Here is a 17529-nt window from a genome sequence, read left to right on the forward strand (position 1 = left end):
AGCTGATGCTAGAGTTTGACTAAATGTTTGTTTGCGCTGCTTTACTGTAGAGACACTGGTAGCTTTAGCCCATTCTACGGGATTTAAGCAAATCTATAGCTGGATATTTATGACCCCAACTGGGTTATTTTAGCCCCGCATTTGAGTGTACTGTATGCAATATATGCTATAGTGAAATCACAGTGTTAGAAGCACAGTTTGACCAAAACAAATCTTACCATTACTTACAGTGAATGAAACCAGCAGGTGCATTATCATGAACTAATAATCCACTCCTACACGGCTAAATGAACACCTACATACTGCACTTTAAATAGATCCTTAGTTACGTATGAACGGGTCAATCAGTTTATGTCACTGTGCAGAAAGTGCATAATGTAGAAAACCAGCCAACAAAAGTCAGTCACACAGGAGGACACTTACTTGGCCCATCCCACTCTTCCGATTCCAGAGGGGGATGTCTAGTCTTCTCATTCTGCCCCTCCATGTCTGTGTCCCCCATCTCTCTGCTGCTGTTCTCTTCTGCTGAAATACAGTTGAAAACAGGCAGTTATAGTCTATAGTCTACAGTATATTTAACATGTATAGAGACACATTTTGCTACAATTAAGCTTTAAAAATGTTGATGTGGAGCCATTGGCAGAGTCAGGCTTGTTGTAAGAGGCTAGTGTGGATAATCTGTCACATGACACCAAATTCTTGGTAAATTAAGCAATGTAACTGTTCCAATGTAGATTTTTCAAATCGTTAGATATCGACAAACCATTTATCTGCTAAAGTTGAGCTGAAAAAATCAGTCAATAAGGGTTCAGGGTTATTCTGACGTAAACCAAAGCATTTGATGTTTAACGTCACATATTTCATAAAATAAAAGTCTTTGCTATTTCCAGTCACTCAGTGTTTTGTGGCAGTCTGACAATATGCACAGCCCATGGGTGAGCAGGAGAGAGGAAGCTCCACTGCTTGAGGAAGGGAAAGGAAGTGTGGAGAAAGAGCTGCCTGTTTATTACTGTTTGATCTTGTGTATATGTGTGTCTAAGAATGTGGAATGTGTGTGTGTATGTGTGTGTCCATGCAGGTGCTGAGCAGTACATGCAGAGCTAGGCTCCTCTTAAAGAGCTCTCGGCAGCTGGGCTCTGGGGGATTTGGGTAGATCCTCGTCTTAGCTACGAGAGCTTTTAAATTCACTGTTAAACCCATTTCTGGAGAGTTGTGGGTTTTAGCTTTGCGAGCTAGACTCTTCACTGTATTCCTAGACACAGCCATCTCCACACCAACAATGACACTCTATCCTAACATAGGCAAATATAATACTGCTATAATGCAGTATTTCTGCTACCAGTCCATGGATGTTCTTACACCTTATATGTACGCTAACGTAATGGAATGTCCCACATCTAACCTCTGCATGGTGGAAATCATTTTTCCTTCTTAGCGATTTCTTCTTTCTCCCTCCAAACAATGATAGGCAATGCATAGACCAGATAAAAAAGCGGATGTATGGCTGTTTTCTCTCCCTCTATCTCTCCAGCCTTTTGCTGGAGCCGAAAGCAGAACCACCCCCACACGCCGTTGCTGGCTATGGGCCTGTTCTAAGTGGGGCCACACTCAGTTTTCCCTCTATCCCTCCATATCTTTTAAATGCCTCTACAACAGCCAACCTGGTGCCACCAGGGGCTAAGGGTGGCTTGCTGCTACTTATAGTCTTACCAAAGCTGGGGAAAACTATTAAAGCTAACAGTAACGACAATACTGTTAAATATAGTCATACTGTTTGAAGCTGCTTGGTTAGACAGCAACTATTGAGAAACCCCAGCTCTAATGGCAGCAGTGGGGTCTGGGTGTGAATTTTTGTATGGAGCAGATGCTGCAGGGACCCATGGCTAGGCCTGGCACTATGGACTATACTAACTATACGAGTAAACCAGTCATCTATCAATTATTTTACTAATTAATCCATGTATAATAAATAATGGATTTCATGGTACAAGGCCAACAATGAGGAGCCTTGTACAATGTTATACCATGAGATCTTATAATCATGTAGGCTAAATTGCCAACTAAACAAGACAGTAAAGTTTTGTTGTGTGTTTTTTTGTACTCTGCGAATCTTGTCTGGTGTGGCGACGGTAGGTGGTTGGGAGGTGGGATGGTTGAGATGATCTGGAAGGGTTGGGATGGCTTACCTGTGGTAACTAATAGGAATAACTAAATAAAATCTTTGTAAGCCCTTTCTTTCCTTATTTGCCAATAAACAGAATAGTCAAGTATTTCTTCTTTCTAAGAATATCCAGGCTAATAGCCAATTTAGACAGAGGATGATCATCCAAACAACTCAACAATCTTACTTCTTTGTCACTGCTCTTCTTATAATAAAGGTACTTAAGAGGTTCAAGAGGTTCGAGATACAGTTTGTGAGTGTAAATAACCTTTAAAAGGTCTGAAGATCACTGACTTGATGTAAAGGTTCTTAAACAATTTACTGGTTCAATACACAAACATGGTTCTATATGGAAACAAAAGTGGTTCTTCTATGGCATCGCTCAAAGAACCATTTCTAGCACCTTAATTTTGAAGGTATTGTAGGTGAGAAAAGAAAAGGTCTTCTAAACAGACCCACAGAATAGCAACTGGTACAATTTCTAGTATGTAGATGTAATCCAGAGAGGTTCCTAACACTTAAAAGAAGATGCTTGTGTCCTCTAACAACTTTGTTTCATAATGACAATCTCTTTCACATTAGCACCTTGTGTTTCCTTTCTCCGGTTCTAGAGCGGTGGAATGGCACAGGATGTGGAAATGACCCCTCTAACACAGCAGAACGGCCTTTAGTGGCGCTCGGCGCAGCAACGTGGGCCCATCCGGATGGGTTAATCTACAGATCGAACTCCCTCGCCATGGTGGGTTTAAGCCAGTTAAGACATGGCTCACTTCAAAGGCAGCCAGTAAACACGGCCAAAAGGATAGCAGCTTCCTGGCTGGCTCTGGACTGCTAGGCGCAAGAAGTGCGCAGCGCTGTCCTACTTACTGAACATGAGGTCACTGCGACCTAGATTCCCTCATGCAAGTTCCTACTCAGGACACAGCTTTACACTTCTTTTTTTCGTTCTCTCTCTGTTTCCTCCCTCTCTTGCTTTCTTTCCCTCTTCAAGTCACAAAAAAAAACCTGCCTGACTATTTGTATTGTCAGGCCGGGAGAACCTTCTTAGCATACTCCTCATGTATAATGATGAGGATAACAAAGGCAAGTATCAACAGTTCCTCTACAGTGCAGCAAGAGAGAGAAGAGGAGAGAGAGAGAGAGAGAGAGAGAGAGAGAGAGAGAGAGAGCGAGAGAGAAAGCCAGGGAGATAACATTAAAGGCACTACCTTGATCTGGGGCGAACATGCTAAGCCCTGTAACGAAACGTATTGCGACTGTTTAATTACTGCTCAGGAAATGAAGCTACAAGATGATTCCTTAATTAAGCAGTGATTAAGGATTTTCTGCCTTCTATCTAACACTGTTTGCAATGCATTTTAAACACAATCACCGCAGCAACCTCTCCAGGAACAATGTCGCTGGGCTTGATGAAGTTTTTGGTTTTATTCATTTATTTTTATTATTATTATTATTATTATTCCAGGAATCAACATGGGAAAACATTGTGCGCATTATTACAGAGTTAAAAAAGCATACTATAAATGGAACGCTATGGGGGATCTACAACCTTGTTTGCAGAAAGTTTACTTTTTAAATATGATTTTTTTTGGCAGATCCAATTTTCAGTTCAGTTCAGGTTTATCTGACACTGTCACAAAACAACTTTCCAGTAATGTGGGTGCATCCACCTAATGAGCAAGCTGAGCGCGACAGTGGCAGGAAAAACTCCCTACGGAAGAAACACCAAGGCTTAAAAGAGGAACCCACCTGTCACCACACGACACTGCAGTTAGGATACAATTAGTTCAGGTTTACAAGAACAGAAGGCACTTGAATTTTATAGAGAAAAGATACAGACGATAAGACGATGACCAGTTCTGAAGATTACAATGACCAGTGTTATAGATCCAGGATAAGACGATGAACAGTGTGAAGGATCCAGAATAGGAGAATAGCCAGTGTTAAAGATACAGGATAAGACAATAACCAGTGTAAAAGATCCATAATATGACAATAACCAGTGTAAAAGATCCAGGATAAGACAATAACCAGTGTAAAAGATCCAGGATAAGACAATAACCAGTGTTAAAGATCCAGGATAAGACAATAACCAGTGTTAAAGATCCAGGATAAGACAATAACCAGTGTTATAGATCCAGGATAAGACAATAACCAGTTTTATAGATCCAGGATAAGACAATAACCAGTGTTAAAGATCCAGGATAGACAATAACCAGTGTTAAAGATCCAGGATAAGACAATAACCAGTGTTATAGATCCAGCATAAGACAATAACCAGTGTTAAAGATCCAGGATAAGACAATAACCAGTGTTAAAGATCCAGGATAAGACAATAACCAGTGTTAAAGATCCAGGATAAGACAATAACCAGTGTTAAAGATCCAGGATAAGACAATAACCAGTGTTAAAGATACAGGATAGACAATAACCAGTGTTAAAGATCCAGGATAAGACAATAACCAGTGTTATAGATCCAGGATAAGACAATAACCAGTGTTAAAGATCCAGGATAAGACAATAACCAGTGTTAAAGATCCAGGATAGACAATAACCAGTGTAAAAGATCCAGGATAAGACAATAACCAGTGTTAAAGATCCAGGATAAGACAATAACCAGTGTTAAAGATCCAGGATAAGACAATAACCAGTGTTAAAGATACAGGATAAGACAATAACCAGTGTTAAAGATCCAGGATAAGACAATAACCAGTGTTAAAGATCCAGGATAAGACAATAACCAGTGTTAAAGATCCAGGATAAGACAATAACCAGTGTTATAGATCCAGGATAAGACAATAACCAGTGTTAAAGATCCAGGATAAGACAATAACCAGTGTTAAAGATCCAGGATAAGACAATAACCAGTGTTAAAGATACAGGATAAGACAATAACCAGTGTTAAAGATCCAGGATAAGACAATAACCAGTGTTAAAGATACAGGATAGACAATAACCAGTGTTAAAGATACAGGATAAGACAATAACCAGTGTTATAGATCCAGGATAAGACAATAACCAGTGTTAAAGATCCAGGATAGACAATAACCAGTGTTAAAGATCCAGGATAAGACAATAACCAGTGTTAAAGATCCAGGATAAGACAATAACCAGTGTTAAAGATCCAGGATAAGACAATAACCAGTGTTAAAGATCCAGGATAGACAATAACCAGTGTTAAAGATCCAGGATAAGACAATAACCAGTGTTAAAGATCCAGGATAAGACAATAACCAGTGTTAAAGATCCAGGATAAGACAATAACCAGTGTTAAAGATCCAGGATAAGACAATAACCAGTGTTAAAGATCCAGGATAGACAATAACCAGTGTTAAAGATCCAGGATAAGACAATAACCAGTGTTAAAGATACAGGATAGACAATAACCAGTGTTAAAGATCCAGGATAAGACAATAACCAGTGTTAAAGATCCAGGATAAGACAATAACCAGTGTTAAAGATCCAGGATAGACAATAACCAGTGTAAAAGATCCAGGATAAGACAATAACCAGTGTTAAAGATCCAGGATAAGACAATAACCAGTGTTAAAGATCCAGGATAGACAATAACCAGTGTTAAAGATCCAGGATAAGACAATAACCAGTGTTAAAGATCCAGGATAAGACAATAACCAGTGTTAAAGATCCAGGATAGACAATAACCAGTGTTAAAGATCCAGGTCAGATCAAAGTCACCTAATGATGAAGGACTACTAACTGTGTTGAAAATAGATATGAAATCAATGCACAAAGGTATAAATATTCAAAATGGGCATGAGGTATTTAGGTTTACAGTTTCAGGTTAGAGGTTCATTTAGTGGGTGGCAGTTGTGAAGTTAATTAAAATCATGACGTTTAGTTTGAGAGGAATGTGATGGTTGACTACTCATTAAATCCTCTGGAGCAACCAGGTAAGGCTTTTCATCACAGCAGGAGGGTGAATGGCACATGGGAAATGACTCCAAAGCAGTCAAGCAGCTCGGCAAAAGCACAGTAGAAACTATACCAGGAGTAGAAACTATACCACATCTAAGACCCTGCACCTGCATCACATCAGGCAGGAGCAGCTCCACAAAAAGACACACTAGGGTGTACAGCGTGATTGTAGTGAAAGCAGAGACTCCAGCAGATATGCACAATTTTAAGTGCCTAGAAAAACAAGAAGGTAGCACAGACATTATGGTATCCTAAGACACCCCTTCCACTCCATTATGCTCACCCCTTCACTTCACTCTCAACAAACCCAACTGAATGCTGAAGAGTGATGGGAAAACCTCACAAACCTTTTCGGTTTAACATTCGTAGTTAGACCAAGGTTAAAAATGTGATGTCTCAAGTCAATTTCCAGTTACCAGATGAGTCACTCTCTGCTACCTACCCTGTACTCTGGATGATCAACAACAAACGGTGGGGCTTTGAAGAACCTTCAGGGAACCTTTTTCTTTACTATTTATCCAATTAGAAGAGCAGGATCTGAAGACAGAATACAATGTGGAACACTGCAATGTGGCGGCCAGGGTTCAAACACAAAATGAACCACTGTCTGCAAGCAAACACCAGCTAAAAATCAATCTTTTTGAGAATCGATACATAATACTGTTATGTACTCAGAATTTCTTTACACCCCTGGATGGATGTCTTCTTATTTCACCAATGAGACATTACTTGCTTTCCAGGTGGAGAAGTAACAGGCAAAGTATCTGCTGGTGGCAGCTATAGGCAGATCTATATAGCAGATCTCTGAATTGCCATGGGCCTCTCCGTCATCGCTCTGTATTCCTGAAAAGACTAGGTGTATTCATTTTTTATCTGATAAGTTTGTTCACTGTTGTTCTTTCATGTGGTTTGGTCATAAAGCCAATTAATGGCACTAATTCAAGGTTGGCCACACCCACTTGATGTACAATGAGATTTGAATATCTCCCCACAAACCCCTCCTTTAATGAACCAAATAAAACTAACTTGAAAGCTAACGTAAGCATGCTTAGCACATATGAATGAGTTATGACTTGATACGTAACATCTGTTCACTGCATGTAATTATCATAAGACACCGTATGTACCTACAGTTGATTAGATGTAGAGGTTTATTATTGTGTTTTAGCTGTATGTGTTTTAACACGCTGCCAGTTGGGCTTCCTATACAGTTCTGTTTAGCTACAGATTTAGCTACAAGGCTTTTCTTGCCCTTAATATGAGATGTATATACCAGCTGATTGTGTTCAGACATTCTATGTTGCACACTAAGTAAAACAAGACTATTTTCAAAAATTATTACCTGATTATTTTATTTGATTTTATTATTTTGGTCACCCTAGTGAATCCTAGAGCTGGGTGCCATGAAATCTTGGGTAGGAACTCCAACGGTCTAGAGCCAACTTTGCAGCCCCCAATATATAAAACAAATGGTGTTTTATGTGTATAGTCTGGATAAGCATTTAAATGAGAGACAGACAGGTAAGAAAAAGAATGAGATGATTAAGTGTGTGTGTGTGTGTGTGTGTGTGTGTGTGTGAATACTGCCAGTGAGCTGGCGAGCACCGCGCTATCAATAGCCTATCAGAGCCTAGCCCTTCTTTTCAGCCTAATGGTAGCCAGGCTCATGCAGGTCAATAAGCTTACAGGCGATTTACACAAACGCCTCCTCCAGCAAGGTAGAAACAAAGTCATATTGGCTTTTCCCCCTTTCCCTCTCAGCACTGCCTCCACCAGTGGAGCCCTTGAAAATGTCAATCCGGCGCGGGCGATTTTAAGTAGATCTGAGCTTCCTAATCCGAAACAAACTGAGACAGAGAGGGAGATTGAGAAAGAGAGAAAAAGAGCGAAGGAAAGATTCAGTTCCCATTGTTGACAACCTAGACACAGACAGCCTGCAGACTGTGTGGGGTAGCAGAAGAACAAACGGGAAAAGGACAATTAAACATTCACACTTGTTTTACAGGTTTCAGAAACTAGGTGGGTCAATGTGCATTCATACTTCTAAATGAAAAAAATGAATCAACCCCAAAAAGCAACAATATGATGATTAATAATCTCAGCACAACAGCAGGACAAAAACAAAACACAAAAACTTGGGACTCAAGCGATCATCAGCCTCGCTGAACCTCCAATTGACATTTCATCCGGCTCATTTTCGCCAGAGTCCGATAAGCAGCAAACCGCACAAATCTCTGCTATACCGATCCCAAACAAATTTCAAACGCTGTCGTTGCTGAGAAAAAGAGAGAGAGAGAGAGACCGAGTGAGAGAGATAGAAAGAGAGAGAGAAATAACCCCTGCAAAATCCCACAAAGCACCCTGGTGGAGAGAGGTGATTAGTGAAAGGCCTTGCCACTATCTCCTCCGAGGCCTATAAATTCCCCGTCATTACGGCATCTGGCAGTTTTTGCTGGGCTCTATGCTTGGCCTGCTTTATCTCTGCTCGAGATGCAGTCTGGGAGCATGAAGATCTGCCTTGCCTAGATTGTCATACTTAACAAACATTAATGATTCATTTCCTCTGCCGAGTCGAACGGAGGGGCGAAAGGGGGCGGCTCAATTCATCTTATCACCCTGCAAATTAGCATTTTCCCATATTTCCGGCCGCCACGCATTCAGATCTCCACTTTCTGCCAGCTCCTCGTTACTGCCTGCTATTGGAGGAAGATGCTGAAGGGATCTTTCTGGTGGGGGAGATCCCAATTAGCTTGGAAAGGCAGAAAAAAGCAGTGTAATTAATTCAGACACTTTCTGTTTCTGTTGGCTAGCATCCGTGATTGTGATTGAGTGGTATGAGAGGTCAGTGTCCTTTGCAATTGGCTAAGACAGCCTTCACTTATTAAAGACTATCCCTGACACGGTAGAATTAACAGGATGGGATCCTAACGTGGTCACTGAGAGATTTCACCCTTTTTTTGGACAGTAGTGATTTCTAAGATACTGGTGTGGCAACTTTGGATTTTCTTGTGTTGAGCTCTACAGGGAATCAGTCAACCAATTTCCAGTCAATACTTCAAGTTAACATTACTCTAAATGTATAGAATAGGTGGGCACTACAGTCATTTCTTAGGGGCTTTGCCTCTACTTGCGAAATTTTATTCAGAAGAATAAACACTGGGCTTCATTTACCAATGTCTTCCGAAAAATTTTCTGCAATTTCTAGCTTGAGAAGAGTTCTGACAAAAAGTCTACATCAGATTTGTGATGTGTTATTAAAGTGCAGAATTGTTCACAGCTCTGCTTTCATAATGATGGATCCCATTGTCCTGATTCACTGAACAAATCCCAAATAAGAAAATGAATGTCAGAATCTTTGTAAGAGGGTTTTAAAAATAAATATTTGATGAAAGGTGGGTCAGTAAGGACCAATGCTTTTAAATTCGCAAGCGAACAGGGATATTTTTCCCATTTGCACATATTTGCTTACATTTGAAGTGATTCAATGTGCAGCTGATGGGCCAAAGTGGATTTTTTTTTTTTGTCAGAAAGCTCTGTTTATTGTGGTCTCTAGCAGAAGCTGTTGAAATCTATAGAAGCAAGGTGAAATTTCACAATTTCTATAAAAAAATGACATCCAGGAAATAAAGCACCATAATTCTAACGATTATAGCCGAACGTTTGACAAAGGGGTGTAAATTCTGGTGTCAAACTTGGTGTCTTGGTGCGCCAGTCACGAGTGGGGGGCTCCATAAACGTGAAATCGACCGTGCACAGGACCTTGTTTGAAGAGAGCTTCTTTAATCGTCAAGGAGAAGGCAAGGTCGCCTTTCTGGAGTATTTGGGTGTCTTTCTTTTTCTTTTTTTTACCCTTCCTTCTGGTGTGTGTGTGGTGGGGGGGTAGGTGGGGGCTCTCACGATAGGGTCCCTGCTCTCTGTCTCATGTTTATTCACGTTCCTTCGCTCGACTCGGCCTATTCAACAGCGGAGACTTCATTTCACACCGAACTATGCTGTTTCAATACCATTACGAGTGAAGCCATTGACGGGAGCCCCTCGATCATTTCATGGTACATGACTATGCAATGGCTCCACTGAAGCCGAAACACTCTCCAAATAGTTTAAGGTGGCCACTCAGAAGAAAGCTCTCCACAGTCCCCTCAGCCTCAGCTTTGTACAAAGGGTTGCTCAGAAAACGGCGACGACTGATGTGCAAACACCTAGGTCTCTTTCCCGGAGAGCTTGTCGCATTTGCAGCTTTTTTGAGGGTTTACTGTTACAAGCAGGATTTGCAATCATTATCTATGACATTTTGGGGGCATTGTTACCAGTATCAAGGGACAACGTTTTGCTGTTGTTTGGCGTCGCCTCGTGAATGTACTCTGTGATGTTAAAGTGAAGCCACACTGGAGAGTCGTTCTCATTAGAGCATCAAGATGTCTAATTCATAAACCACAAGCCAAGGGGGGTACCAAAAAAAGGCACTGTTGACCAGGAATGACGATGTGGAGACCACCACCGACTGTGGTTCCAAGGCGTATGGATTAAAAATGAGGGGAAGGGTGTCTAATAAGTCAAAGCGAGGGCTTGAAGGTGCAACAGTTATCTCGAGGGCCTCCCCTTCCTCCTGGAAGGCTACGGCAAATGGGTCCCACTTGCAGCGCCATTCAACTTCTTGACCTTTGTGACTATAAGCAGCTTTGCGACTTCACCGCGCTCCGATCAAAGTTAATAAGTGCGCGGCTATGTTAATGAACACGGCAGCTTCGCTCTTTTGTGTTCCGACAGCTTTTTAATACCTATTATAGGCTGAAACTTTTAATGGAGGTTTTAGGTTCCCCCTGACAAGCCCATTCTGAGGCGAGCGGATACACGGATTCTCGGCCGTTGGCTAGGAGCTACTGTCTTCCAGAGATGGAACCTTGCTTGCCAGAGACCTTATTCTCTTCCGCAGTCGCCGCCACTGATAAAGGCCCAGGGAAGAGTGTCTCCTTTTAAAAGCGCTGTCGTTCGACTCGGCGGCGGGGCTAATTACAGCACGCCGTCACTTTTGAGAGGGTTTACTTAATCAAGAGGCCCCTTCTTCTGTCTTCCTATAACCGAGGAATAACACCCGTAAACCGTTTAATGCCACCGGGACTGCGTCCGCTTTTAATTTGAGCCGCTTCAGCGTAAGTGGGGTACATTTAAGCCACTATGACGCAAGGCTAAATGACTTTTTAAAGAAGATCTAATTGAGGAGAGGATCAAGTGGGGAAAAATGGCTACACCTGATGAGCGTGCAATTCTTGCTATAGTGGCGGGTTGAAAAAAAAATGCTTGGCCGGAGAATTACCACACTGTGGTGTGATAGGAAAATAGGGGACTTAGTGAAGAATTACAGCAGATAGGGAGAAAAAAATGGAAAATCTGACGTAAACTGCCTGTCTTTGACAAGCGAAAGATTACTTAAGTATCTGCGAAGCGAAACATTCGGAATTTTAGGCCGTGGTTGGTCTTAACTTTGTGTATAGCTATCAGAAACTTAGAGGGAGTTTTAAACCTCTTGCTGCAACCAAGACAAAGGAGAGCTATCAAAGGCTTGGGTGATACACTCTGAAGTCAGTTTAAAGAAGTGGTGCAATGTTGGCACTTTTCTGCTTATTGTAAATGGAAAACGAATGAACTTTCCATACCCATGGAAATATCTGAACACATTTCTTTGGCACCCCCTACTTCATTATGCCCAATTTCAACATTTGGTTCTGGAATTTATTTTTTAATCAAACACAGGCCCTCATTGAATTGCAAATACTGGCATACTTTAACTAGGGTGAACCATTTTTCTTTTTTGTCTTTCACTTTTGTCACATCTCCAAGAACAACCAACCTGAGGTACCTTTTCATTTCCATCAAATTTAATTCTAAATTTCTTAAGTTAGCATGCATCTCTCCTCTGTATTGTACACTGTCGGAGTTTGAATATTAGTGACAAAAACACAAACCTTATTTGACCTTGAAATTAAACTCGGTCGCTGCCATCAATATTAATATCCTCACACTTACCTGCTGTGTTTTTTTTTCTCTTCTTTTTCTCCAACAACAAAAGAAAACGATTATTACGGCGCATCGCTAATGTAAAACATAAAAAGACGCCTTTTTTTCAAAGACATTCCCTGTGTAAAAAAAATCCCACAAGGCACAATGGTTTTTAAATAGTGTGACAGAAATGTAATTCAAAAAAACATTGGTCTTTTTGAAGGAGAGGGGACATTCAAAGCACAAGCTGTTCATTAAAAAGTCAAATTCCTGGTGATGGGTGGCGAGTGAAGTTGGGTACTCCTGGGGTTGTGGAACCTGAAAGCAATGGGGAGGTGGATGTGTTTTTTTCTGCATGTGTACTTGTAGGGAGGGGTCGTTTGATTGACAGCTCTGTCATCTATTCCCCATAACCTGGAGCAGGCCGCAAAATTAGCTCCTGTGATGGCGAGGTGTGACCGAAAAAAAATGAAATAAACAGGCCGAAAAAGAACAGACGCCTAATTGAAACAGAGTTCAAAGAGGTGCGGTACAGTGAGCTTGGCCTGCTTAGAGATGGAGGCAGCTGGCGGGCTGGCCTTGTTTTTCATATGTGTGTATATACTACATTTGCTGGAAGTTCTTAAGTGATATTGGTGAAAGACTAAACACACACATACACACACATAAACACACATACATATGAACCGTCGCAGCCAGCCTGGCTGCCAGAACACAGAGGGTTAGCCATCTCCATGACTGGCATCTCCACCGATCAAACTGCTGTCCTCAGGTACATAGCAGGAATCAGATATCAAACAGCGCGGCTACAAACCTGGGCGCAGAGGTGCTGGAGGCTTTCCCGTGCCTTTACTGGGCCTGCCAGGAGCATACGTGCCCAGGCTTCGGACTACAAACTCCCACCAAACCGGGCGAAAAACACTGATCAGAGAGAGCCGAGGCGAGGGAGCTAAGGCGAGGGAGGAGGAAGCGGCCTCTATTGGGAACCAATTAGCGAGAAGTGGGCTTTTATTTATACATTAATTGCTTAGGCTGTCTGTGTTCAGTCACAATTCATCTCCTTGTGACAAGCGCTGAGTTCAAAGGACGCTACCGGCTTGTTTAGAAGCAGGTGTGTTTTGCAGGATGCACATGGAACTGTAAACTGACTGGAATGCAATGAAGTGCGTATCGAAACAGTCTTTTGTAATCCTCTTTTGATATCTAAAAAAGTGGTGCTTCAGTTGTTCAATCTCAATGATGAAACCAAACAATCAACCATTTCAAACAGCTGGCATGAATTCAGAGGGTAAAATGATTGATGCTGTCTCATGTGATCTTTCTTGAGTTAGAAAACAAATCAAAAACGTCCAACTTCTCTAGAGACCGTGGCTGCATCCCAATAGCGTACACTGGGGCAGTGGTGGCTCAGCGGTTAGAGCGCCGGGATATCGATAACAGGGTTGTGGGTTCGATTCCCGGGCTCGGCAAGCTGCCACTGTTGGGCCCTTGAGCAAGGCCCTTTACCCTCTCTGCTCCCCGGGCGCTGGAGTTGGCTGCCCACCGCTCTGGGTGTGTGTGTGTACTCACTGCCCCTAACACATGTGTGCGTGTGAGTGTGTGTTCACTACCAGATGGGTTAAATGCGGAGGACACATTTCGCTGTACAGTCCACACTGTACAGTGACAAATATGTGCACCTTTAACTAATGCTATAAGGTATCTACTTTATACTAATCCTAAAAGTGCTGGTTTGGCAGGTTAGTACGCAAAATATTAACGTACTAATCCATTTCGCACTAACAGGAAACGATGAAGCATTGCTATTCTAGCGTTTCTCCTGCCGCCATTGCCCCAGCACTTGCAACGCTGTCTGCCATTTTTTCAAATGTATCCAGACGTGAGTAGCTCCTCCCTTTCCGTTTCTCACTACACTGAAAAAACACATGGACACTCAGATTTTTGCGAATCAGATTTAAAACACACTTGGAGGTGGTTTAAAATGCAATTACAATCGCATTAGAACAGATGCGTTTCAGTCTGAACGCTCAAATCGGATTTCAAAGATTCTTTTGCGTATCTCGCAAGGCAAAAGACAACCACGAAAAATCCAGAGCAACCTAAATCTATAAATCTATCCATCTGATCACTTGAAAATGACAGAAATCAAATTTGAGATTTGAGAAACAAATCCGATTTGCCTGCAGTCTGAACATAGCTTAAATGTTGTGGATACTTTGATCTATACTACTTACTACATAGTAATTAATAAAATTGTTAGAATTACTAATTACTACACAATTGGGGCGCACCCTGAGATCCATATGTATCAAATAGGCCCAACTCAGCACAGTGCTGATCCAGGATCACTCTAATTAACCTTTTTATGCATAGAACCATAGAACAGTACAACTACAACATTGCGAGAAGTTAGGATTGCACCAGCGAGACCGGTTCAGCCTTTTCCCAAGTCATGAAAATGACCAAATAACCAAAATCCCCACTAGCTAACTAACAGAAATAACCCTATAAATCCTCTTTTTGAATTGGAGTATTTCAGTCTGGGAAGCTAACCTTTGTTGCAGAAGTACTCCATGTCCTCACAGGTGAGGTTCTCGGGCTCAAAGTCTGCTGTGAAGTTCTCCTCCATGGAGAATTCATCTTTAGCCACCAGCTCGTTTCCATCAGACACACATTCCTCCTCTTCTTCTTCCAGACCATCGTCAAGGGGACCTATGCACACAGCACACACACACACATGTAGTGGATGGATTTATGCTTAGAATAAACAAAACAACAACCGTTCAGCGTTCAGAGTTTTACCACATTTCCTAATTTGTCATAGTAATTAGCTTCTTCGTACTTTGTGCATCGACAGTGTGCATCCATACTTTCTTTGCCTTTGGGATGTTCATCTGTACCAGTGCCAGGGCATTGTCATTTTCTAATTTAAAATCACTGTTGGACTCTATCTCTGAAATATGGTCAGAATTAGTGCGAATCTGCAATTAGAGCATTCAGTAGTGCTTTTAGTGCTCGTTCAGCTTTAAATAACAATTCCCCTGTAAATTAGTCTTGTCGCCACTGAGAAACCAGGCAAAGTATTAGTCAAATACAGGGCTGAAGGTTAATGGTTTTAGACGTATACTGGCAAAACAGTGCCACCAATCGACTGATGCTTCATTATATTTCATCAACGTTGGAACAACACAGACACTTGAAAAGAGAAAAAAGAACCATCCTTAGCTTTTCATGTTAATTACTGTAATATTTAACTATACTTACGTAATATTTAACTCCTGGACTATGCTTTTATATTCTGGACACCTGCTCATCAATTGTTTCTACTGAAATCAAGGGGTATTAAAAAGACTTGTCCCTGCTATTCTTAGAGTAAATGTCCCGGGAAGGCTTTTTGCTAGATTTTAAAGCACTGCTATAAGGATTTGATTGCATTCAGCAACAAGAGCGTTAGTGAGGTCAGAATGTTCAATAATCACCACCCCACTTCATCCCCAACTCCCCAACACCAATACAAAAGCATCAGTTCAAGAACCATCATTCCAGAGAACACAGCTCCAGCTTAATACCCCTCCAGCCCACGCCTGTCGTTAGTCATGGCGCCAATAGGTTCATGTTAATCTACTCCAGTATTTTTCTCTACGGGGGCAAGACAAGCCGTGTGTGTGTGTGTGTGTGTGCATTTGCACATCTGTGTCAGCAGTGGGTGCAACTTAAAGTAGCAGAATTCATTCTTTAGAAGGGGGGTCCACAAATATTTAGACATACAGTGTATGATCCTTCCATATCTTTTTTAAACATTAATGAAGCTTCATGAGATATAACAGCACGTCATATCAGAACCCTAGCAGCAGTCTAACAGCAGAGCCACTGCAGTACAGTGTATCCCACACACTTCACCTCACTGTGCCCACAGTATGAGCTGATGAGTCAGAACCAGGTCCTGAAAAAACACACTGTCCAGCACTTCTGTCCTGAGTAATGAGCAGAAACGCATTCACGCGCACAAACTCACACACACACACACACACACACACACACACACACACACACATACACACACATACATATCCTCTTACTCATGCTAAAGGGTCTGCATGTGGTAATGCATGAGCGCAAACCGCTTGTAACCAAATACAAAATGCAATCAAACTGGTTTGCATGCAGAAAACAAATCTCTACTCATTTGAAAAGGAAAAAAAGAAAGTTTTCCATCCCACTCCGCTTTGACCAAAGCCCTTGGCGGAAGAACGGAGAACAACCAGAACCGAAGCCGCAATGTCAAAACTAGACAGCCTGCAAAAAAAACAATGCGGCAGGAGAAAAGTTGCTTGCTTGCCGCCTCCTGACTTTTCACACCGGCATTAGCATGGGAGCGGGAAAGAAAATACTTTTATTAATTTGTTCGCCTTATCACTGGGTACAATGTTGATTTTCCATTTACATACCATGCCTTTGGGTAATACAACGCTGCAATCTTAAAGGAGACATTTTTCCGTGTGATTAATTTTTCCCCCCTCTGTGCAATATTATTTCTTTAAATCTAAATGATTTCAGGACTTTTGCTTGTAGCCGTACATCTCTTTTTTTGGTATTTGCATATTACCGTTTTTGCAGCAATCAAGGGCACTGATGGAATTACAGCCACCTGAATTGTATTAGTGCAGGAGGAAAAAAATATAGCCCTATATATATTCACACCTCATTTGAATAAAACATGCTTCTGCAACCCGGAAAGGAGAAAACATCTCATCGCAAATAAGAAGAAATTAGCAGCATTCTTCATTTTCACATGTAGGGTCGTGCTCCTATGCGGCTATTATTCCTTCGCTTATTTCACTCTGAATAGTCACAACAAGCCATGTTGAGGCAGCATTAGTACAGTGGTTAAAGCGCTGAGTTACTGACCACAGGGTTGTGGGTTCAATACTCAGATAGACTGAGCTGCCACTGTTGGGGCCTTTAACATCTGTCCTACAGGGGTGCCATAGCACGGCTGAGTTTAGTTGTGTACAGTTTAAAACCCTGGCACACTCAACTAGGGGCAGGTGGGCTTTCATGGGTGTTGACTAAGAATGGAGACATTGGACTCTGGGATCCTTTCAGACTCTGATGGATGTTCAGACCTTTCCCGTTCAGGCAGGGTGAATATCAGAATTAAGCAGATTGAGTAAGTAAAGGCCAAAGGGAATTTTGGGAAGTGTTGAGTTACTGATCAGCAGGTTGTGGGTTCGATACTAAGGAAATTTAAGCTGCCACTGTTGAGCAAGGTCCTTCTCTCTCTTTGCTCCAGGGATGCTGTAGCATGGCTCACCCTGTGCTCTGTACTTCCTACGACGGGAGATGTGAAGAGAAGAATGTCAGAGTACTGTACAAGTGCGCAAGTACAGTGTACAAGTACAGTGACAATAAGAGCACATTATCAGTACATTATC

General features: G+C 41.8%; 1 protein-coding gene across 4 annotated transcripts in view; it reads right to left on the reverse strand.

Moving 5' to 3' along the window:
• The window catches only part of zfpm2a (zinc finger protein, FOG family member 2a), a 175301-nt gene that overhangs the window by 116319 nt on the left and 41453 nt on the right, over positions 1-17529 (reverse strand). Inside the window, exons 2-3 of one of the 4 annotated variants that reach the window (XM_072692292.1) lie at positions 14648-14806; positions 424-522 (exon numbers count right to left, since the gene is read on the reverse strand). In XM_072692292.1, coding sequence (XP_072548393.1) covers positions 424-522; positions 14648-14806 — 258 coding nt within the window. Of the gene's footprint in view, positions 1-423; positions 526-14647; positions 14807-17529 lie in introns of all 4 variants that reach the window. The other 3 variants (XM_072692291.1, XM_072692294.1, XM_072692293.1) reach the window with 3 other exon arrangements.

This window comes from Salminus brasiliensis, chromosome 1 (genome assembly GCF_030463535.1).
Source record: "Salminus brasiliensis chromosome 1, fSalBra1.hap2, whole genome shotgun sequence".
Classification (NCBI taxonomy): domain Eukaryota; kingdom Metazoa; phylum Chordata; class Actinopteri; order Characiformes; family Bryconidae; genus Salminus; species Salminus brasiliensis.